Source organism: Dicentrarchus labrax, unplaced genomic scaffold (assembly GCF_905237075.1).
Source record: "Dicentrarchus labrax unplaced genomic scaffold, dlabrax2021, whole genome shotgun sequence".
NCBI lineage: Eukaryota > Metazoa > Chordata > Actinopteri > Moronidae > Dicentrarchus > Dicentrarchus labrax.
Window position 1 is genome coordinate 1,918,866 of NW_026136714.1, and position 24,162 is coordinate 1,943,027.

The 24,162-nt window shown below is 40.7% G+C and overlaps 1 protein-coding gene across 3 annotated transcripts; it reads left to right on the plus strand.

Moving 5' to 3' along the window:
• The first annotated feature begins 5,845 nt into the window (after positions 1-5,845).
• On the plus strand, positions 5,846-23,215 carry LOC127376255 (neuronal calcium sensor 1). 3 transcript variants are annotated; one of them, XM_051422970.1, is made up of 10 exons: positions 5,846-6,127; positions 6,774-6,887; positions 7,902-8,044; positions 12,043-12,067; positions 16,750-16,888; positions 19,302-19,380; positions 19,869-19,957; positions 20,034-20,111; positions 21,349-21,456; positions 21,889-23,215. In XM_051422970.1, the coding sequence occupies exons 3-9, from the start codon at positions 7,981-7,983 to the stop codon at positions 21,445-21,447; spliced, it is 573 nt and encodes a 190-aa protein (XP_051278930.1). In that variant the 5' UTR covers positions 5,846-6,127; positions 6,774-6,887; positions 7,902-7,980; the 3' UTR covers positions 21,448-21,456; positions 21,889-23,215. The 3 variants fall into 3 exon arrangements, with proteins under 3 accessions (XP_051278930.1, XP_051278929.1, XP_051278931.1); XM_051422969.1 differs by having other exon boundaries at positions 5,847-6,127; positions 21,949-23,215; XM_051422971.1 differs by lacking the exons at positions 5,846-6,127; positions 6,774-6,887 and having other exon boundaries at positions 7,488-8,044; positions 21,949-23,215.
• Positions 23,216-24,162: the final 947 nt, after the last annotated feature.

The window sequence follows — 24,162 nt, forward strand, 5'->3', positions numbered from 1 at the left end:
GTCGCAGGCATTACACCAGCATCGCTGCTCCACTAAAACCCCGATGCCCTGCTGGATTTACTGAGCACAACAGACCGTGATAAGTGTTGTTGGATCCTCATGTCTGTTCATGGGAAGGGAGGGATGGTATATTTATGATCCTAAATTATATATATCTAGCCATATGGGATACTCAAGTTGGCACAACAGATGATGCCTCAGGAAAATGTTGTTTGGTGGCAGTCAGCGAAGAAGGAGGAAGTTGTTCATGGAAGACTTAGGGATCTCTTTAGTCTGTTAGATAAATACAGTCACTCTTTCCTTGCAATTATACATTTTATTGTAAAAATCTGTAATTAATACCCCCCAGAAACCTTCCAAATGGTTTGCTACTTGTTACAGCCTTTTGGACTGAGATTTGGTTAACTCGATTTTGTATTGTGAGGCCCAACCTCTCAGTGTTTCATTTTGAGACGCATTTATCTAGAGTGGTTCTGGCTTGTACATAAAAGGATTCTCGTTCATCTGCTGCTCTTTGTCTTTCCCTCCATCTGTCACACTGTTGTAAAAGATTCATGTGTGCAAAAACTAGGAATGTTTACCTCTTCATGACAGCCCAGTACCTAAACTATTTGTTTGTTTGTATCTGTTTGAAAGAAAATTTATTTCATGATGTTAATTTCAGCAGCTGGCACGGACATCTTGCTTTCTAAGCACGGTCTGAGTCTGAGTCACAGACTGAATACTTAAATAATCAAATCTTTGTCTTGACAGTGCTTTTTTAATCTTCCAAGTTATCAATTGTTACTATAGCCACAGAGCCTTGGTTAAATCTAGCACATCTTTCATGTCTGACTCACTGAAGCTGCATTTCTGTTAGGTATATGTCACTATTTATAAAACTGCCAGAGTGATGAATCAGATGTTGAATCAAAGTTACAGCCATACATAAAAATATCACCACCAAATGGCCTCATAACATCAGTTTTTCAAATATACTCATGTTTCTCTCAACCGCTATGCGCTCTGTTTATGTATGAGCAACTCTGTCTTCAAGTTGTAATATACTAAAAATCTGTAAACTCCAGAATGTTTCCTGCTGCTGATGGAGCTTTTACTACCTTCTTGTGTTTTCACTGCTAATTAAGACAAATATTGTGTTGATGGAATATTGTCAGCCCTGAGATGATGACTTCCCAGCCTGTAATGCGCCACCGACGGTGCTATAACTCAGTGGCACTATACAAAATACACAGATATTTTCCAGGCAGTGGTTTTCCTCCAGTAGTCCCCCAGCTGTTTAAGCATATGTCAGCACATCATGGTGATGCAAAGACGCTGCAGGGGCATTTAATGATGCCGATGATGCTGATGATGATTTAATGATAATAGTGTGTGTGTGTGTGTGTGTGGTTTCTGATAAATGGACAAATATCTGCGAGTAATTACGCTGAATTGTTTTCAGGGGAAGTGCTCTTGTGATGTGTGTTTGAATGATAGGAAATGATTGAAATTAGTGCTTCTGTGTTTGATGCTGTGCTGTGGAAATTCCATATCCCCATTATGACTATCAGATAAGCAAATAAGAATGGGAATAAGTGGCAGCTTTAATATGTTTCAAAGTGGGTCTTTTGGTCTCTAGAAACAGTCAAATGTGTTGGATTTGCAGCTGTAATTTATGGCATTTCCTTGACAACACACACATTTTTTCGATGAGACTAAAACAGTCAAAATGTATGGAACTGAGATCTATATTGGACTTAATGGTTGGTAGTAAACTAATATAATGAGAAATCCCACAAAGCTGGAGTTGAAGCTAACTATATTTCTAAAAAGAACCAATCCTTTATTTCCACCTGCTCTCGGGTCTACTGCATAAAAAGATTAGAAATCTTCCATTAATTTACCCCATTTTGCCATGGCCTCTTTTTCCTGCTCAGCCTTGTTCCCTCTATTCCTACGAGACTACTGTAACTGCAGTTGACTGCAATAAGGGACTGCAGGGAAGGGCACAGAATACTAAGATGACCAAGCCACACAGCCCACATTTAGATCCAACCCTTCCAAATGAATCGGCTGAAAGCACTGTCTGTGCTATAGAATGATGGTGAGGCAGTTGTTAATGGGCCAATGCTATAACCGAACATCTGTTGACATGCAGCTGATGGGACCAGAATTTTAACAGGCTGCATGCACAAAGGTCTGACTGCAAAGTTTGGACTCACATGAGTAACAAGGATGAGTCACAAATGTGATAAATTGAGACTCGTGGGTAAAATGACTTGTCCTTGCATGCTTCATGTAGTTAAATAAGCAATCAATACACATGAAGACTGCAGAACATTAATCTTCTGCTTCTAACCGGTCTTCCTTCTCCTATCCTAGCAAATATAGTAGTATATCTGAAATCATTTTCTCAGCTCGGCCTTGTGCTCTCCAAATCAGTAATTATAGTAGACTATGTTTGGACAAACTTAACCTGAATTTTCCTGGTATGCTCTCGCAATTTTACATCCCACTCTCAAGCTTCTAGACTTCTAGTCTAGGACATTTTGTTATATAATGGCTATAGAAAGAAGTATTACAGCAAAACTTGGAACTTACTTAACACTCTTAAATCTTCTACATCAGTTTACTTGTCATGTAGAGTATTGATTAGTCTGTGAAAACAATTGTATCATGTCTTTTGCGACTCTGAAGGGAGATTTTTAAAGTCTGAGAAAACTGAGATAACCCGATGGTGTCATCGGGGTTATTTCAGACTCAGATTTTAAACAGTCAGTGTTAAGATCTTGTGGGTGGATGTTAAAAGTCCTGGGCTACATTCAGCCCAAACAAAACATAGCAAAACCTTTATTTAAACAAAAATTGTGGTGCCACACCCTCTATGCATGCCCACTGCCTGGTTATATACATGCAACGTTGCAGCTGATTGGTTATCACCTCTGACACACCCACCAAATGTACCTCAAAGCCCGAAGAAAACATGTCGCTCAACCCGGGAACCATAGTGAAACTGAACTTGCCCCAGGGCATTTGACAGACAAGGTCTAACCATCCACATAGTAGATAAAGATGGATGACATGACAGCTCACCAAAAGTGAAGCCAAAATATCTCCATCGCCCTCTGGTGGCTGACTGCAGTATAGGTCATAAAGCCTGCTTCCATATTAGCAGATGGGAGAAAATCAAGATGGTACATGATGGTTTCTGACAATTTAGGTAGTTTTCATCCCACTGATGTATGTTCAAGTGTACAGAGAGGAAGTGGAGACGCGCCGTCCACCGTTTATATGTTGATGGGTCTAGTGAAAGATTTTACATTTTGTTGCATTATGGGAACTGTAGTGTTTTTGAAGCTTGACCCAAGGACTAAGAGTCAGTATATTCCAGCTTCTGCTGGATTAGTTTTGACTATTCCAACCTCTTGTGAGTGCCCCAATTTAACGCTAAATAGTCCCTTTAATAGCTACTTCTAGACTATAAACACAGGCCTATAGCTTGAAATGGTATCATACACAATTTTACAGTAACCAAGCATTTTGATAATTGATTAATAATTTGAGTTTTTCACAGCAGCCATTTTGACATGAAATAGTAGGGTAATCATAGGTGTTACCAATGACATGGATTTTGAATTGAATTTTAATTTTTTTCATAAAACTACTGTCTACAGGTCAATAGTGCTAATTCTCTGCTATATCATATCTCATCTATTGTTCATAACAAAACAACTTTTAGAAAGCACATGAAGAAATATCTTCACATAACAGCATAAGAACACGTATACTGGTCTGTTTGGGTTTTTTCTTCTCGTTTTATTTTTACCTAAATCTCATTATGATCTGTTATCACTTTATTCTTGTCTTCCCTTATTAGTTGATTTGTCTAGTACTGTTATATTCTAACTTGATGTTTGTATTTTCTTTTATATTGTATGTTTGTACTGTATTTTTGGTGTCCAGGACCCCAGAGAGACTAGGGGCACATACATGTGCTTTTAATGGGGATCCTTAATAAACAATAAACACCAAGATAGATGTGTTTATCGCTGTGCATGATAATATCGTCCCATCCCTAACCTTGACTCTATTTGATCTGAATGGAACTGAACCTTAATTAGTATGATTGTAACCAGTGCCTCATTTGGACCAAAAAAGGAACCAGTACCCCAATTCACCTCAACCCTAAACACAACATAACCCTCATTCTTAACAAGGACATTTTCAGTGCTGTTTTTCTTTTAGGTATTAAGACTCCCTCTCCAGCATTGCTATATGCAGGGTTTTAGAAAAACCAAGGTTGAGAAACTGAACATGCTAGGGGGAGATTGGGGGGTACGCATCAAAGCATGAAAGGAAAGTTAGTTTGGGTCAATTATTTCCAGACTTTTATTGTATACCCCTTGGAAAAAATACAGAGGCCTGGACCTCGATGACCTCAGGGGTGGGTACAACCATAATCACCAGAGGTGCCGGCACCCAATAAAAAGTAAGAGTAGTCATGTGGACAAAAATCAGAAGTGCTGGTGCATTTTCAGGCACTGACAGTGCTTAACCTACTATATCAAAATAGCTGCTGTGAAAAAGGTCTGCTGTCAGAGTTTTGACATCTGACTCTTAAACCCACTCTGAATCTAATCAATGCACTTTCATTGTACACTCCAGATCTCATTATATGTAACATTGCTAACTTGTAGATTCTCTGGTAAACTTATTAACTTATTTCTGTAGCTTTTTGTAGCATATTGTACATTTTCTCTCTCTTTTTATATTTGTATATATTGGCTCCTATTATTGTCTCTATTTTTGTCTTTATTTATATTTCTTAATGTTATGCACCAATTTACCAAGGCAAATTCCTTGTATGTGAAAACCTACTTGGCAATAAACCACATTCTGATTAGTTGTATCATACAGTTCATTACACAATCTAATGCAGTGATTAGCTTATAATAATGTAAAGCACCTCCAGTCATAACATAATGAAAAACATTTGAACCACCATTGACAAGAATATCCTAGACTTTTTTTAAATTTTGAATTTCCTTTATTAACACCAATTTTAAACACTGGAACTGATTTGGCGCATTGACATTCATGTAGTATGTTATATACTGTTATAATTATAATATTATTAATAAGAAATACAATTTATTTATTTTTCAAAATTGCTCCAATTTGAATAGAATCACAAGAATAGAAATCTATATTCATGGATTTGGAGATTAGCCAATCATGCAAGGATTTCCATAGGCTTTGGATCGTATCACATGTATAAAAGTGCCTTTAAAACTGAGAATGTGGGTCAGAAAGTGAGTTTGGGTGGACTAACCAGTCACTGGTTCCCAACCTGGGGCTAGGGACCCCCCACTAGGGGTCAACAAAGCTTCACAGGGGGGTCGCAAAACCTTCTTAATTTTAAGGGGTGTAAAAAATATACATAGTAGGACTATATCTCAACAAGTCAAACATAGATTTAGTCAAAAAAGAAGCCTAGTAGGTATGTATGATTGTGAAAAAGTAAAAAACTGCTGACAAAGAATTGTGTAAAAAGTTACTAAAAATGTATTTCAAAAAAATATCTGATCAATATCAATATTCACATTGAAATAATCTGCTCAAAATTCATCCAAATCGCTCGTCTTATACAAACTTCCTGCAGTTAGTTAGTTCACTGTTTGGGTTCATTGTACAGTTTATCAGCTGTTACTCTCATGTAATATGAAGTATCCATAGAATATGTCACTCTGTCGGGGCTCATCGGTTTACTCAATGATAGAAAAAGGGGTCCCCTTAAGGAAAAAAAAAAGGGTGGGAACCGCAGTCTTAAAGCACACAAAGAGTCAGTGTATGAGCAACGGCACCGCGACGTCAGTGTCTCTGGCACCGAGCGGAGTTGGTCGGGGCCAGCAGCAACGTCACTCCCTGACGCCGGCATCAGAGCAGCACGGGCGGCCAACCGCGCAGCAGCGAGTCGCTCCGGAACTCGGCGGAGGAACACAACGTCGGACAGCGGCTCTCTCTCTCTCTCTCTCTCTCTCTCTCTCTCTCTCTCTCTTTGCTTCGGACGGCGACTTTCCGCGTCCGTGGCTCAGGCAGAAACCCCGAAGTCACTCAACGTGGAAACGCTTTTATTTATTTGGAGGTGAGTTCTTTTTGTTTTGTTTTTTGTTTTTATTTATTTTCCTGAAGTCACCCAGCTAACGGGAGGGGGGGAGCAGCGTGGGTACCAAAACGTTGCGTGTACAGTGCCTTTAAGCGAGCTTTCCCCGCACTGTGTCTGTTGTACTGGAGCCATAAAGTGTGTGTTGCTATGGTGCTGCCAGGCAACATCCCACCTGCTGCTGCCGAGCCTATATGCGTTTCCTGTCAACCAAAACAAACGTGGATATATATATGCAAACAACGCGCTCTTTCACGTGTGTGTTAATCCAGCCTTTCATTAGGTGTGTGTCTTAGTTTCTGAATCGATCACGTCTGAGACTTAAAGCTACAGTTCATTTGCTTGTCATTTAAAATTGTGCTAATTGAAATGCGTTCAGTTCATTAATAGCCCCCCTGCACTTAGATTGCAGCCACTCTTCTTGCCCCCACGTTGTGCCTCGCCAGCCTGTGGGCTGTACGGCAGCTTCGGCACACAGGAGAAAGGTCGTTGTTTGTTTTGAGTGATTTTCCAGTCCAGTGCTCATGTGTCTGTGGCTCTAGGTGACAACACAGTCCATTTCCATTAAAACACAGCAGATGCTTTCCGTTCTCACTGAAACTGCTGTCTGTCTGTGTTTATTTCATAGTGTCTAAGTAATACCCCGAGACCACAAGGAACACAAGATGGTGATTACCAGCCTGGCACCCCTGAGAAGGACATCACTGGCCATGGACACGGAGGACAGATGTTTGCAGTGAAGGTGCCTAGTGCATATTTTCTATTCTGGGGCTTAGACAGTTGCTGTGGATAGGCATCAGTGGCATGCCGACGCCAGGTCCGTGATACAGAGAAATTCCATTATCCCTCATCTCCTGTCTGCTGTGACAGAGAGGAGGAAATCACCATACCATGCTGTCGTGGGGCCAGGAAGGAGGGAGAATTATGAGTCAGAACGGAGAAGAAAAGAAAACTGTCACTCTTCAAATCCGCCTATAAGCTTCACACACTTATTTTAAGAGCAAGACCAGATCTCCTTTCAGCTGGCATCTAGAATCTAGGAACTATGTAGAGACCCCTTTTCTTTTCTTTTCTTTCTCTTTTTTTGCTTTCCATAAATTATTACTGAAAGCTTTTACTTTTTCTTAAACTCTCATGTCTGTATGAATTCCTGGGATTAGAGTCAACACTTTGAGTGAGTACAAAGTGCAGCGGGGGGGGTATCCAAGGCGAGCTCTGTTCATTGTATTTTAGTTTACACACCTCCTTATCTCAGCTGTCAAGAGGGAGGATTCTTCTCTACAGTAACTTACCCAGAGCAATAGAGATAGTGGTGGGAAAAAGGAGGGGTGGGAGGAGTGAGAAGAACAGAGAATGACTGTGAGGGAGTGAGCGTGCTTAACCCAGCCACTGAGTGACTCTTGTATCCAAGGACGAAGGTAGCAACGCATCCAAACGCCACTCTTCGCCCACGGACTGCTGTGAAGAAATGAGGCGGTCACATAGGCACTCAGCGGCGCTCAGATAGACTCAACAACCTGCCGGCCTGCGGGCCCCTGGGGTTTGACTCGCCTGTCTGGAGTGCCAGGGCTGATGACTGAGCAGATCATGACTGCAGCTAGAGTGACCTACACAGAACGATAGACTCATTTAGCTTGAATGGAAGTTGCTTTTTCTTTTTTTCTTTTCTCCAAACCAAAACAAAAGTGTGTTACTCTTGTTTCACCGGTGTCACTGAACCTGAACTGGCCCCTGCGTTTGTGTATGTTTTTGGCAGAGGAGCAGACTGGAGAGGAGGTAGTAACAGGTGCCGCGTGCCAAGGTGGATTTGGGGGTGTGGAGGAGAGCTGAAGATCATGGGTAAATCAAACAGCAAGCTCAAGCAAGAGGTGGTGGAGGAGTTGACAAGGAAAACCTACTGTGAGTACCGCCAGGTCTTTTTCTCTTTGTTTGTCTTTGGAAAGAAAATCCTGCACAAACTAGCCTGTATGAGATTGAAGGTTAAAAAAAAAACAATACAGTATGTGAAAGAAATATATTACTTTAATTTTATTGCTGCAGTTTTAAATCACATTTTCCGCCCACAGTGTTCCATACAGGCTGTACAGTAAATAGCCCTGCCTGCTGGGATATATTGGGATTCTACGCCAGTTTCTTGTTATCAACAGAACGGAGCTACAACTAAATGTCAGCTGGGAATAAGCACCCCCCCCCCATTTGATATAAATTTACATTTGAATGTTGTGATTGGTTAAGGTCTGGCAAAAGTTGTAATCAGCATCTTTAAATCACGCTGAAGGGATTTATGAATATGGAGATGCATCAGCGAGATGTTTGTATCAGCGATCAAGCTGGGGGTTTTAGAGATGAGGATGTGGTTTTATATGCAGATCACAGAGATAGATAGATATAGAATATAAACAAAGTCTAAATGAATTAAAGCTATGCTGGACGTGACATAAAATAAACATGGCACTCCTGCAGGCTGACAGGAATGGTGGCATTGGTGGGAATGACCAGGGCCAAAAGCTGGAGTGAGTCTGCACATTGCACATACGTGGATTTGTGTTGTTCCTGACGACTCATCAGGACATTGCAGGTCGACCGCATTCGCTTTCCTCGCCTTCATAGCGCTAACTTACTTATTGATGATCTCCCGCTGAACAAAAAAAGATGTTTCCTCCACAGTTTTCAGTCCAGTTTAAGCTGAGATTACATTTATAATTACCACAAAGACGTCTGCTCGGAAGACACTATATTAATCGTTTGTGTGTTATTTCTGGAGCTCGGCGTTATTATTATTATTTGAGTAGTACAGTGTGCAGGTGTGGGTGGGAGTTGACATCCATTGGCTGCTTAATGACAGTGTTATTTGTGTGGTGGGTCTCTCCACAGCAGAACCACGGAAGGCTGTTGTGGCAGGAAATTGCTGTGGAGGAAGATTGGGCTTCGTGCTGGGCTGGGCTGCTTGCTGCTGTCCTTTACTCTCTCTCTCTCTCTCTCTCTCTCTTCTGCTCTTACCCTTTCGCCCTGTCTCTCTCGCTTTATCCCCTAATTGCCCTCTTTGAGCAGGGAATGGAATAGTATAATTAGGATCTTATCTGGTTAGCATCGTTGAGAGGGGCACCAAGCTTTCTCTCCCAGCGTGATCATTCTCCCTCGTTCTGTCGTTGCCTCGCTCGAGTCTCTATCACTTCTGCTTTCCTTCATCGTGTTGCCTCTTTCTCTTGCTCTCCCATGAGAAGCTTTGTCTGCCATTTTAGCCTGCGCTTTCCTTTGGTTCTTGACAGATTGGGGACTAAATTTCTCCGTGCCTATGTGTCTTTTTGTTTCAGTGGTAGAAGAAGTAGGGTGTTTTCTCCCAGCAAATTACGCCCTCTGCGTTCACAGGCAACCAACAAGGCCAGGCCAGAACTGCGGCCTGTTTACTCCAAAAGAATATCGATAGAAGTCTTCCGCTTTGTTTTTAGTTCATAAAACATCTTCATAAAAAATATTATGACCTTGTATTTTAAATAAACCAATTTCTGGCCAGAGATAACATTAAGCTGTGGAAAGGCTCTGGCTAGCCGGTGTTTTTTCTTGTTCTTAGTGAAAGGGTTGCAGCATCACCTGTTCTTTAAGAGAGCTTAATTAACCCCAGAAATGCTTTTCCAAGTGACTCTTCTGGCATCACACAGAGAGACAAACAGTCCTATTAAAATGTCTGCAGGATGTAGGCTTGGCCCATTTAATAGCATGATGATTTTCTAAGTTGTCAAAGCCATGAAGAGGCTCACAGTGACAGTGCAAGCTGGATGTGTTCTAGTAGACCCTGGAGGGCCAACCGGCTGAGTGGGCCCTGCACTCTTCTGCAGGGGGCTGATTGCATTATTGCTCGTTGCCTCTGACTGAGCTATATAAGAATTATTTTTATTTTTTATGAAATGGTAGCCATGGTAAATTGCCTCAATTTTGGACTACATTGACTTTTGAGGCCAATTTAATGGTAGCTTGGCTTGGCTGACAGTCGTGGGATTGACCCTGACATTTATTGCCCGGGAAAGGGTCACATGATGGGTTTCTTGGTGAAATGCTGAGCAGAACAAATTGAGGCTGAGAGAAATGCAACCGACGGCTACCTGACCTGGCCCTCTTATCGATAGCCTCTGTATGATTCTGTTCCAAGGCTGCAGTAGTCACACTATGAATACATGAGTAAATCTTACGGTGAAGTGTTTACAGAAAATCCTTTTTAACCTTGTCATGAATATATTTCTATTATCTGACCAGTCCAGATAATTTAAAGATCCCTTCCAGACATGTATTAAGACATATATATATATATATATATATATAATAGTCTTCTTGGAATAATAGTGTCATGTCAAGTATAATTTCCACATTAAATAGGCATCAGCTTCTACCTCATAGATAGAATAAAATATGCAAATTTTGTTCATTTCTTTCTGGGCACGAGATGTCTCCTACTTCACTGCACACAGCCCCTCCAGGGTTTTGCAGGCTGGCTTTGTTTTGGCAGTTGTTGATTTCACACTGAAGCTTATCTAAAGAAATGACATTGCACGTTTCAATGTTTTTATGCATTTTCTTGCAATGAAATTTGCGCGAGGAAGTGGAAATTGCAAAAGTCGTTGTTATTTTTATGATATTTGTTATAATTCATCAAAAATAAGGTAACTTGCTTGTCACAGTTTGGTGACGTATTGCTTAAATATTTTGCATGGGGGACTGCTATGTGAAATTGATAATCACTTCTGTTATGATCTGGCACTATACCAATAAAATGTAATTGAAACTGGCAAGAAACTACCGTGATGGGGCAGATTTTGGAGAAAAGTGGTGATTGGACAAAATTGCAAACTTCCTTGCGGGGCTGCCTTTTTGATGTGACTTGTGATGTCACAAATCATGCTCATAGGCCCCTTAAAATCTGATTTCCAGTGAGCACAGAGAAACTTTCCCCTTCCAGCAGATGAATGTGAAAACATCCTTCTAGTGTCCACCTCTGCACATACATCGTTCTGCACAGTGAAGCTCAAACATCCAAATGTAGAAACAACATATTTTTAAGTATTTAATTCAAGTATCTTATTTGTAGAAGGTGACTGTCTGGGCGGGAAACCCACAGCTTGCTCAGTTTCCGTGGTCGCATACCTTTGTAGTAACCATGACTATGACTTGCTCAAGGTTAAACATTACAGTAAGAGAAATTATCGATTAACTAACGAGCTGTTTGTTGTATTTATAAGGCTCTTGCTTCGCCCGAGGCCCAACAATAGTGACAGCATCTATCCTCACACTTTGAGCAGCATGAATTCAGAAAGTCTCTCTCAATGGACCACCTGGTTAAACTAATGCTATTGATTTTCAGCCCTTGTTTTCATTAGCAACCCCAGGGGCCGAGAGACCGAAAATTGCTTTGGTTACTTGAGAGAAAGTAAAGAGACATGGAAAAGCCATGAGGGATTGGTTGATTAGATACTGGCAGATAATGGTGTTTGTGTGGGCACGATAGCACATCCTGCCTCCTAAACAGTTCTCTTGCTTAAATCTGCGACTGACCTTCATTCCCTCAGCCTTGTGTGTCTTTTTGTGGCTCCCTTGGGTTTACTCCCACTTGTCCTCTACTATACTGGCCACGAGAAATTATTATTCATCTCTTCTGATAGTATGCTAGAATCAATGAACTATGCTACACTCAACCAAACGTGGCTATTTTCCAATAACTGCATGTAGACACTGTTGCATATTTTTTTTGGTAAAGTCAGAAGATGCGTGTTTGAAAGGATTGGGCCAAGATGATTAATGCTGCTACTACTTGGCTCCTCTGTTGTATCTAACAGCAAACAACTTTTTTTTGTAGGACAACCAAAGTTTTCTTCTGAGCTAATGTCACTTTTTGTTTTCTCTTACAGTTACAGAGAAAGAGGTGCAGCAGTGGTAAGTGTGTGCTTCCATTTTTAATGACAATGTTTCCATTCCTGATGTGAGGCTGGTCATATATTAGCAATTGTGTCTTTACTGAGCTCACAGGAGTCTTATCTTGACCCACTTGCAGAACCCTTCTTTGATATATTCTGCCCAGGATCTGGTTTCTTGAGTCCATGGATAGTGTATTTACTATTTGTTTGATAGTTGATTTGAGGCCGTCTCCCTCACTCTACCCTGAAGACGGATGAGTTCTGAAAATAGAATGACTTTGAAGCCTTACTGAGGCTGAATGACTTTGAAGGCTGATAACACTGATACAAACATTTCCATGATGCATTCCTCCACAACCTTTTTGCTCTGCTTGCAAAAAGGGATGTCTGATAACAGAAGAATGGCGGGGGCATAGGGTTGCTTCACTTTCAGACATTTAATGACTACATGAGCCGATTAGTAATCCTTCCTGTCCTGACCTGTTAGTCAGCGTGACCCGCACCAGCCTCTGATCATCGTGCAGAGGTCTCGCCTTTGTCTCGTCCCAGCCTGTAGTCACAGTCTTGTAATATGTACTTACACATATCAAAATAAAACATATTCATGAAACAAGCACGGCTCAGGTCAGGATAAGGCACAGAGAGTGATCCTTACTGTTAAGGTGTGAATGTCTGAGTGTTTTTCTGAAGGCACAATTTGACAGCCGCTGGCACACGGATAAGCGTCAATGCATCTTTATTTACAGAGATGATTCGGGCAGGAGAATAGTCATTGCTTTTGTTTGCTGCACGCTGCTCTTGTTTCTTTGAAAATGAAGGACAAAGAATATCAGGAGAGGGAGCACTGTAATAAAATGATCACACTTCAGCTCTCCTGCCTTGGTTTTGCATTTCACGACCTAATTTTGCATGCATGAAGAGAGCGCTGCCTTGAGAGCTAGCTGCATGTCCCGTGTTCGGGGGTTTACAGAGAGAAAGGAGCCAGGGCACATTCACCACCACACAGCAGCGGCAGCAACATTAGATATCAGTGGGCATTGGCAGGTCCAGAGCCTCCGAGCTGGCCCGTCTCTGGGGCTGCCTGAGTGCACTGGGGCGGAATACCCCCCACCCCTTAAACCTCCACCCCCCTCCGGCAGTGCAGCTAGCTAGCTCACCATCACTCTTGCTGTCTTTCACAGGAAAGTTTGCATGAGTCCTCACTTGAAGATCAGCAGCAATCAACACGGCTGAGTGTGAGGGATGAGAGGGAATTTTACCAGGGGAAATGCCAGATGGCGTGTAATTAGAGCACAGGCACAGACACAGAAGAATTAGCAGGGTTAGATAAATGCCTGTGTTGTGCATTAAATTTGTTCCCCTTTCTAATTCTCCTCTAAGGGAACATCATTAGTATGCTCGAGGCTCACCTGAAATCAATAACAAAATGCCATAGCGCAGTAATGTTCCTGCCAGCTAAGCAGGAGCAAGAGAAACATCGTGCACAACTCTTTAGCGAACCACCATGGTAGATGCCAAGGAGCTGGAGCCAGTGCCAGTAATAAATACTTTATCTTCATGCTGGCTCCTCAGTGTGGTCGGATACACAATGTCACGTCTGCTATGTCCCTGCTAATACAGTGCGTAGTTGCATTATTGCACTCCTTCAAGTACAGTATGACTGTGTATGTGTCTTAGCACCAGTGTCACAAGTCAGATTTCTTGCACTTGATGTGTTCTTGGCAAATGAAGGTGATTCTGATTATGACTCTGATGACTCTGACAGTAGGCAAACATGTTTACACTGGTACAGTGTGTACTGTATATGTGTCTTCTGCTTATGTAACTCCACTGGTGGTGTGACTATCTAATCTGGTCAGCATTACATGTGTATTATTTATGCCTAATGAAGCAAATGAATGTGAATATAGACTGGCTGAAGGGGGAAAATAACATTACACTGTTAGGAATTCTTTGGTAAATCAAAGTGCATATTGAGGAATCGGACTCGATCCCAACCAGTGCTGATTTATTTTTAAGAGTTGAAAAATTAAAAAACTGTATATTGGATTAGAATCCCTTAAATTTGATTATTTAGGAGTTCTGATCAAGATATTGGGGGGAGATTTTACAGCTGAAAAATAAAGAAACGTGTTAAATGGAAAATTGAATTGCTATCATTCGTCACTATAAAAAAAACAACACGAATCAACAAAAATAAAAAAAACAAAAAAAAAACATTTGGATTTAAGTCAATTATATGAATATGTAGCCTCTCCTTAATTAAACTATAATAACCATCGGATAAAGTACAGTAGTGTATGACGTGGGTAACCCTTTACTTGAACATTAAATTCATTTTTAATGGTTGAAATTGCTTATCGCCAATAACTTATTAAAGAGGAACTGCACCAATTTTACATACATCCTTATATTGGCTAAAAGCTAGCAGCTCATGGCTACATTAGCCGCAACTAGCATAACACATCCGAATTTCCAACCAAACTGTCGGTAGTCGAGTTGCATTGTGGGTAATGTAGGCACCAGGTTTTGACAAAGAAGAGGACGACGTGGAATAAAAAAGACGAGGTTCTTCTGAATCTCTTTTGATACATTTTTTAAAAACTGTATTGTGAGTCTGACTGTGCTGCAGGAGAGCAACAATAAAACAATTACCATACTACCATTTTCACATGAGCTCTGAAGCTCTTGAAATTGGAAACCTTCAGGCATTTCAGGCAGGGAAGTACTTCACTGATTTAGAATTGTACTTTCATATAGTTGAGTGACTCATAAGAAACAGATTAAAAAAGTGGTCAGACATCCTTTCATCCTACACGTATACCGTGACGTCTTTCATTATCGGTCTCCGGCCTCCTAAATGCCCACTTCTTTCAAACAGCATACCGCTCTCGGTTAAAAGAAAGACCTTTGGAAGCTCCTCCAGTGCCACAGATGGCATGTTTCGCACAGTGAGTCGTACTCCTCATGACAAGTAAACTTAAACTTACACGTGTAAAATCACTGGTGCCCTTTTAAAGGCCATTATTTAATCAGCCGTAATGGTTTAAAATGCAGACCTGTTTCGACCTCAATCAGGGCACCCGGACCACATTATTCATGTGGCGTGTGATGATAATTCATTCCTATGTCTTCATTTTTCCTCTCTCCGCTTTTTGCAGCCATTATTTGCGTCAACAAGACGAGCTCCAATCAAAACACATTTCTGCTCTGCAATTTCTTGTTACCTACCAGCGAGCATGAACTCAAATAACAATATATCTGTGATAAGTAGATACATCAGTTTTATTTAGTCTGCGATAAACTAAAATTGGCTGATATTCGACCAGCCTGAAATGATGAATAAGAGGAGCACAACCACTCCTTATAAAGCTCCTGATTTTATAATGATGTTCACTATGGCTTCACTTGTAAAAGAATCTATCTTTAATACAAATACTTAATAGATACACCATTCTTTAGCAGTAAACAATCCCTACTGTATGCACTTTATATACTATCTACTAAAACATGTATACTATATATACAGTTCATGCACTTTGCAATACAACATGTTACAATATCATTCAGCCTTTTATACTGGTTGCCTGATATGATATTCCATATTCACATTAAAAATGAAAGAATCCAGGTGAAATGGGTCGCCTTTGGATTATGATATGCATTATGTGTTCTGCACTTTGAATAGCAATTAGGTTGTATTTTACATACCGCATTATAGTGAGCCAGGCTTTCATTTTCCCACATATCTCCAGATAATTCAAAAAGGAGAATTACATGGTTCTGCTCTTTTCTCGCTTCTCCTCTTGCTGAACTTTCTTCCCGGCTGCTGCTCAAAGCGTCTCTCCATCTCTTTGACTATATGGAGCTGCTTCATTATCTCCAGGGCAGATTAAAAGTAAAGAGTTTAAGAGGAGTGAGGAGCCAGAGTGCAAAAGATCTGTCCTGGCTTTCATTCTTCATCAGAACACTCTCTCTCCGGCCGTAATTACAGCCCTGCCTTAACCGAATCGCAGACGAACATGCAGTGCTCCCTTGTGTGAACTTGCGTCATTTTTTCTGTTGATCAAGAGCAAAAGCTTTTTGCAATGCTTTTTATAACAAGAGAGTGTTATTATTTCCCTGCCATTTCCTCTTTCTCCAACTTTTCATCCAGCATTTATTTTTGTAAAGGCTACCGCTCTCTCCTCTGCTCCCTGACCTGTTACAGTCTAGTTAGACTTTGAGGCTGCTGTGTTCCTTTATGCAGACATACAAGGAAACTGCCTACCTTTGAGTGACTGCGCTTGAAATTGCTTATGAGATGCTTCTATTTTTAGGCTAATAGAGATGTTAAGTCGCTCTCTAGATATGTCATTTCCAGGGGCGAGAGGAAGCTCTCAGACTTATCTATCAGCCACGCATATTATCAAAAGAGGACTACGGAGTAATTTGATTAGCGTTAACCACTCTGGGCTTGCTATTGGATTAAGGCGATCTTCTTATCTGTGAATGAGACAAATAGTTTTGCACTTTACCTTTTTGATCTAGCACACTTTTTCAAACTGAATCAGTGATACCTACTGTAGAAGTGAGGAGGTGACCTCGGTCTTTCATCATTTTTGTACAGTATGTATTCTCAATACATTAAAAATGTAAAAACATTTTTTTCCCTTTTTTTAAAACTATTTAAATAATCTGTCTCTGTGCTTTATCTTTCAGGTACAAAGGCTTCATTAAAGATTGTCCAAGCGGGCAGCTGGATGCTGTGGGCTTTCAGAAGATTTATAAGCAGTTCTTTCCTTTTGGAGATCCCACAAAGTTTGCCTCCTTTGTCTTCAATGTATTTGACGAAAATAAGGTTTGTAATCGAATTCATGTGCTTTATTGTTCTGTTACGAGGCAGAAAAAATATTCAGATATCTTTGTTATAAGAAATTTTTTGACAGTGGCTGTTTGTCCGTGGTTGCTGTTAGATAAGGACAGTGTCTGAGAATGGAGCTAATCTAAAGGTCCTCCTTTCAGCCAGAGGTTGCACAGAATAAAAGGGCAGTATGGTATAGAAACCTTTTTCATTTTGTTGCTTCTTTGGCCCTTTCTGCTTCTTTTTTGGGGGGGTGGGGGGGGTCTGCAGGCTATCAGGTTTGTGAACAGAAAAAGGATTGTTATTTAGACCCCTTTTGAATGAAAGCAGTTTTGGACTCAGTGGAATTCTAGTTAAATCAAAATGTCCAGTGTTAGGGCATGTGGGAAATTTCATTTCTAGCGTACTCAGTGTACTTTGCAAATTATTTTATGTGTATTGATTGCTATATTTTTCAGGGTGTCTGTGGGGTCTTAAAAAGTCTAACATCCAATAATCTGAATGTTAGGCATTAAAAATCTTCAATATGATCTTTACAGTCTTAAAAATGTTAAAACTTGACTGGATGAATGTGAATTTACACATTACTTGTGTAAAGTTTGTGGCAATATGATCATGCTGTATCAACTATAAAACAAAAACAACGTGGAACAAATACCAATCTTCCGCCATATGGTCCACACCTTTTTTGTGCCAGTAAGGTTGTAAAACAGGTCTTAGATTGCATTCATAATTGTCTTAAAAAGTCTTAAATTTAACCTGTCAAAAACTGCAGTAATCCAGTTGGTTTTTTTTGTGAGAGAGTTTGGTACAAACAGAATCCTGCCATATTTTGCGTGTATTGGAGGTCATTCATTTAAAAAAAAAAAAAACATTCTTTGATTCAGAAATCATTCTCTGCCTGAAAATCAAGTCAAGTGTTTCACCAGCACAGATGATTCTTTCCTTTAAAAAATGGGTAAACAGAGAACTGCAGATGAGTCATAGCATCAATAGTAACACAGAATCGTAAGTCTTAGTTTTGTGCCAGAAATATTTTTCTAAAAGTGGATGCCAATATATTTTTTCAAATGGTGTATATGTACTTTCTTTTTAATGAATCTCTTATCTCAGTTATGTGGGTGCATTCTCTAAGGATTTGAGGATATTATGATAAAGCATGTTTTAACAAGTTGTTATGAGCTACATTTGTCTGAAGTAATCCACCTAATTGCAGCTGTACAAGATTATTCAAATTGTGTTTTGGAAGACAAACTGTAGATGAACAGCTCCTGGGATGCTGGTGAGCCCCTGGAGATTTATTGACTTCAGTTAAGAGGCTTTGTGTCAGGAAGATCAGACAAACCCTCCGTCTGATGTTTATCTATGACCTTCATTAGCGTTAGGCACCCCATAGTTAGAGAATGCATTGATCTTAACAGTTTTTATGACTTATGTAATCAGCAATGCATGACTTCAGCATTGTCTGGCTGGTCAGATGTCTGGTAGAGATAAAGTTAGCCGACCCCAAGGCCATGACGAGCACTTGGCTTTTCTTCTTCAGCTGTGGCAGGACTCAGAGAGGTTACAGGTAGGGCAGCTGTTGCAGCAGAATGTTTTTGTGATGGAACACAAACCTTTAGTATCTGGTAAGAATATAAACTGACCACAGCCTGAAAGCTTCACTACCAGAAAGTCGATTTTATATGCGTTGTTGTCCACAGGGTTTTCGCTTAGAATGTGGATGGCATTTCTTTTTTGCAGCGGCTCACTTTGACTTGAGTCTCCTGCAGTTGCTTGAGGCTCGAGGTCATAACATGATGAGTTGGTCTGAATTAGCGGCGTTTGTGCCATTTTGAGCGTTCATTTTATATTTGATTATTCTATCTGTGTTAGCAGACGTTTCTCTGTGCTGCACAATGTGTGGCCTTGCAGAAGAACACTGAAGGCCAACATTTTTAGAGGGCAATTGGAAATGTTGTGCTTCTGTGTAAATATTCAGTGCATGGGATTCTAACAAAGCTGCGAGGAAATAAGTGTCAGAGGGGGATATTTCCTTCCTTGTCGGACAGGATTATGTGACATGCCCATTCATGATGTAGAATCACTGGAATCACTTCGCCCCAAATATATAGTGGTTGTTTGTGTGCTGTAAGTTTCAGACTATGAGCCAGTAGCATCCATCTTACTAATGACCAGAGGTGACATATTTCTGCCTCAGGAGAGAGCCAGGTGCAGGGCAAAAATAGCAGCTGACTTGGAGCAAACGTCTGGCCCCGTTTTCAGCAGAATACAGCAAGGACACCATGAAAGAACTGCAAGGAGCTCATGAAAGTACAGCAAGTGTGAAGTAAGATGCTCATCTTGTCTCTGGGCGATTTCCTCTCTCACATTCTCTCTCTCTCTCTCTCCCCCTTCTGTCACTCTGTAGGATGGACGCATCGAGTTCTCTGAGTTCATCCAGGCCTTGTCTGTGACTTCCCGGGGGACTCTAGATGAGAAGTTGAGATGTAAGAAGATGCACCCTCCTCCCCTATTTTTTGACATTTAAATGACAGGATTTAGCTCTGACTGCCGAGCGTTACATATGAAAGAGGACCCGACGGGTTCCTAGAGAGCAAATAGGAGATTATTAGCAAGATACAGCAGGCTTTTGCAACCCGGGGGTCATGACCCAATATGTTGACAACCTCTTTTGAAACTATAACACCCTAGAAAAACATTCAAAACTTTAAATCTGAAGCCAAGCGGGGTCATTATTTATACCCAGAATGACTACTTTTGAACTGGGAAGCAACCATGAAAGGCTGCTAGCTGTCTGTGCTCCGTTTTCAACACTTCCAAACACATGAAACACTGTGTGCTTTGTAATCCATGAAAATATATAGTTCATATAATCTTTTGTTTTACATTTTGAAGTCAGAGTGGCTTTCTGATCTCAGCATGGCCTTCCTCGCTGCAGTAAAAGCCACATGTCTTAATATCTTTCCCTATACAGGGGCTTTTAAACTATATGACCTTGATAATGATGGCTACATCACCCGAGATGAGATGTTGAACATCGTAGATGCCATATATCAGATGGTGGTAAGTTAAAAGATAAATCTGACATATAAATCTGAATTGTTTGAATGGTACAAAGTGTAATGATTTGATATCTTAGGGGAACACTGTGGAGCTGCCAGAAGAAGAAAACACACCAGAAAAGCGAGTTGACCGTATTTTTGCAATGATGGACAAGGTTAGTATTTTAATACTGAAATGATATCGAAAGACAGAAGTGATGAAGACAGTAACTGCACACTATAATTTTGATTGAAATCATTTAGATCAAAGATTTTGGGTCAAATGTTCACATGGGATGTGATCTGCTGGGGTGTGACATGTGCAAAGTGCATTCATTAGTCCATGCTTTGGTGTGGTCTGATCCACTTTTGTTTTGGGATTTAGCCTTGTAATAGGCGTTCTTCAAAGTTTTCCAGCGGATTTTAATTTGTTCAGCACTTTGGTCTTCATTCATTCTTTTGTGGACTTTTTTAAATAGGCCATTATTTCTTATTTTCCTACTGTCAAGGCGCCCAATAACGTTCAGTTCTTCAAGAGTTTGTATCAAAAACAAGCTCTCTGCAGGGGTCCAGACATTTTTTGGGGAGTAGAGAACAGTACCTCCCCACACATTTGCACTGAATGCACTGAAAGAACACAGCCAGAGAGTAATTACATTGTTTACATGGCACAGTTTGTCCTTTGATCGGTTTATGATTACCCCTCTGTAACTGCTTGAAATTTCCTGCCTGTTTAATTCTGATTGAGGTGTTTATATGGAGCATTTTTAACATATTTATTTTATGTTTAAAGGATTAAAATCAGAATATTAGGCTCCATATAAACATAGCTAATGATAATGCACTAGATGATGTACCATTTGATCTTTCTTTCTACAGTTTAACTTCAAACTTTGCCTGACCCTGATACAAATGCAGTAATGATTATTAGTTTACCATTAAACGGACCGAATCTGCCCTCGTTGCCACCCTCGGGGCTTTGACATGGACACTGTTATGTTTAGAGCTGTTTGCTGTAGCCATCACAGCGTCACTAACACCGGCTGCAGTCTATAAACATCATATATAGTCCGTTCCACCACTAGCCCTTGGTGCTAATGCCCACTCCCTCAGCCCCAAGAATCCACTCAGCTTTAGTGAAAGATGAGACGCAGCCTGCATGGGTGTGTTCGTCAGGCCGCTACTGCCAAGATCAGCCCAATGGACTAGCTGTGCAGCACAGCAGCACTTTAGTGATTTGTATTGGTGGAGAGTGGCTACCATCCAAGTGCACTGAACCAAAGATCCAGTCCACCAGCATAGAACAGGAGTAACACGATTTAGCTTAAGAGCCTCTTTTGCCCCCTGCTGGAAACTCTATGTTAAAGCCTTAAAGGGGTTTCATGTTCATTTTGTCTCCTGTTGTTCCTCCAGAATGCAGATGGGAAGCTGACTCTGCAGGAGTTTCAGGAGGGCTCAAAGGCAGACCCTTCTATCGTTCAGGCACTGTCACTCTATGATGGACTTGTGTAAGAATGTAAGGTGAGTGGGGGTATTAATGAGCTAGTACCTGCATACTTCTCTGCTTGGGTGATTTTCAATCCCAGGTCATGCTTCAGCTCCAAGATAATACAGTGTAATTCTTATTTCATCAGAGCAAAGAATGAAAGAAAGGAAACTCAGTCCGTGTGCTGAAAACCAAAGTGAAGAAGCCACTTTCTGCTCTCAGTTTGTTCTCATGAATTATTCAGTATGGCCCACTTGTTTGCTGGCAATCAAATCGTCTTGCAGTGCTGAGTGAAGAGCGAGACAGGCCTCTCCTCTCACTGCCTAATGTTATTCACTCACCGCTGCCAATTGTTGCTGACATTCTGCTCGGTGTTTTGTCAACTGTGAAGTGAGCTTGTGAAGACATATTTTAGTAATGCAGTAGCTCTGTTTAGTGATTATCTTGCATGCTCTGAACACACCCAGATTTCAGGACACCGCTTTACTGTCGTCTGTTCACTGCTGATCATTCTCACAACTTCTCAGATGGATCCAACTCAGCATCCGTTACACGCCAATCCAGCACCATCACACCTGTAACGGGGGGAGGCCACATTTAACTTGCTCACCCAGAAGTGGACTGCAAACTTTAGTCGCACGGCCGTACGGCATCTGTGTCAAGTAGCTGTTCGTCTACATTTCCAGTAAGGATTGTAAACAAATGTATCCTCTGACGTGACGGAGAATTCCAAACATGTCAGCAAAAAGCCCTCAGTCATTTATCCGTGCTTCTACAGCTGTGTGGCACCGCGTACACACTTCAGTGTTGTGGACTGTGTACGAGCATTTCTGCAAGCGCAGTGTTGTGATTTCCCCATGGACAGTCCAAGGAACTGAATTCCCTCCGAGATGTTAGTGTGCGTCTTGTTCACATACTGTAAAGCAGGGGATGCACGTGAGCCGCTCAGAGGAACTGTGCTGCTGCTTCACCAGCACATGGAGAGACTCTTAACCCGGGAGAATCTGGAAAAATGTGCTATTTAACGTGAACACTAACTTAAAATTACAACGCAGTATAGTGTATATTGTATAATGTAAATATAATGGTAATTTATTTTCTGCTTTGCTGCGTTTATGGGAATTTTACTCATAAGTATGGAATGAAGTTTTATTTTTTATCAAAGGTGTTGAAATGTATTGCACTGTATTTTTCATTATTATTGTGGGATTGTTTTTTTTCTCACATTCTGAAGTTTCCTTTTCCTGAGAGAACGGAGTTTTTATTTGAAGAAGAGTGTTTAAGGAGCGGGGAGTTTTCTATGGATTATTTTACTATGTTTGCAGTCTGTGCATCCTATTGTGTTTTCACTTCCCTGTTAGCAAGAGCATCTAGTGTCTGCAGTGTTGCACAGCCACATCCTGAACGACGTGCACCGAGCGACGCAGCGAATTCTCACAGCTTACATCTGAACCGAGGCTCATTATGCCTTTTGAGGGGATCGTGCTCCACCCTCAGCACACACAAAGCCCTGGTCATTGAGAGGCACAAATAGACATCAATTCTGGTTGTAAAGCTTTTGCGAGCTCTGTGGTTGCAATTGTCTACTTAGTATTTGTCCTGTGCAAGGCCAGAGCATGTGATGATGCCTTTTTTTTCTCCATTCTTGGACTGTTTTAGTTACAGCATTAAGATGTTTTATCAGCTTCACTGATTTTATGCCTTATGCAAATGATAATTTACTAAATGATAAATGTCATTTACCTGTTGATTAACAGTATAAGAGCACAGAATAAAATGCATTTAAGTGGCAAACCTTTCTATTACTGTATTCTTAAGTCTATTTATGTATTTGAAATGAATGGAAAATATGTGCTTTTCTTTACATATGCAGGTTCTTGGATAAGTTTAAGGAGCTGTTTTGTTTATTGCATCATGGAATGTAAAATTTTCATAGCTCAGTACTTCACACAGCCAATTGCATTCAAAATTTCAAAACCTTATCTATCCAGTATAACACTGAGCTACTTCACTATTAGAAAATAATGTCATGATCGGCTTGTGTCATGCATTTTAAACACAGAATTTTATATGCAAACTCCCTCTGCAGATGGTTTTATAATGAACAATGAACTGCATAAAAGTGTGAAGTCTTGCCATTGATGGGTGGGTTAATGAGGTGGCTCAGTGGCTTTTGTGTGGAAGCTGCTGGGTCTGTCTGCTCACTGGGCCTGTTCAGACCTGCTTCCTGTTTTCTTCTCATCAAGGACAGATGCAAGTCATATCAAGAAGAGAAGGTCAGGAGGGTCCATGTCTTTAACCGGGTACATATTTGATTCACTTTGTGTTTTATAGGGGTTTCAAGTGTAGCAGCTGTAACAAAGTGCAGCAAAAGACAAGTTGGTTTTGAAGTGAACAAGAATATTCTGGCTGCCTACCACTTACTTTTGAAGAAGACACTGAATTATTTACATTCATAAGATCCGGGCTGGCTTCCTCTCGAGGTCTCCTCAGACAAGATACCCTATCAAGGGCGTGAGAATAATATTTAATAATCATATTTATTTAAGACATATTTCTGATCAGCAACAAAGTAAAACAGGACAGTGACATTTCTGTGTGGCACGTCGCGGTATTCCACCCATTCATATGCCATTTCTCAGGGTGGGCTGTGTATAAAATTAGATTGGTGTCAGCTGAATATAAACGATGGCTATTTATATAAACTAGGCTGTTACTGAGACAATGTTCTCGACATGTCT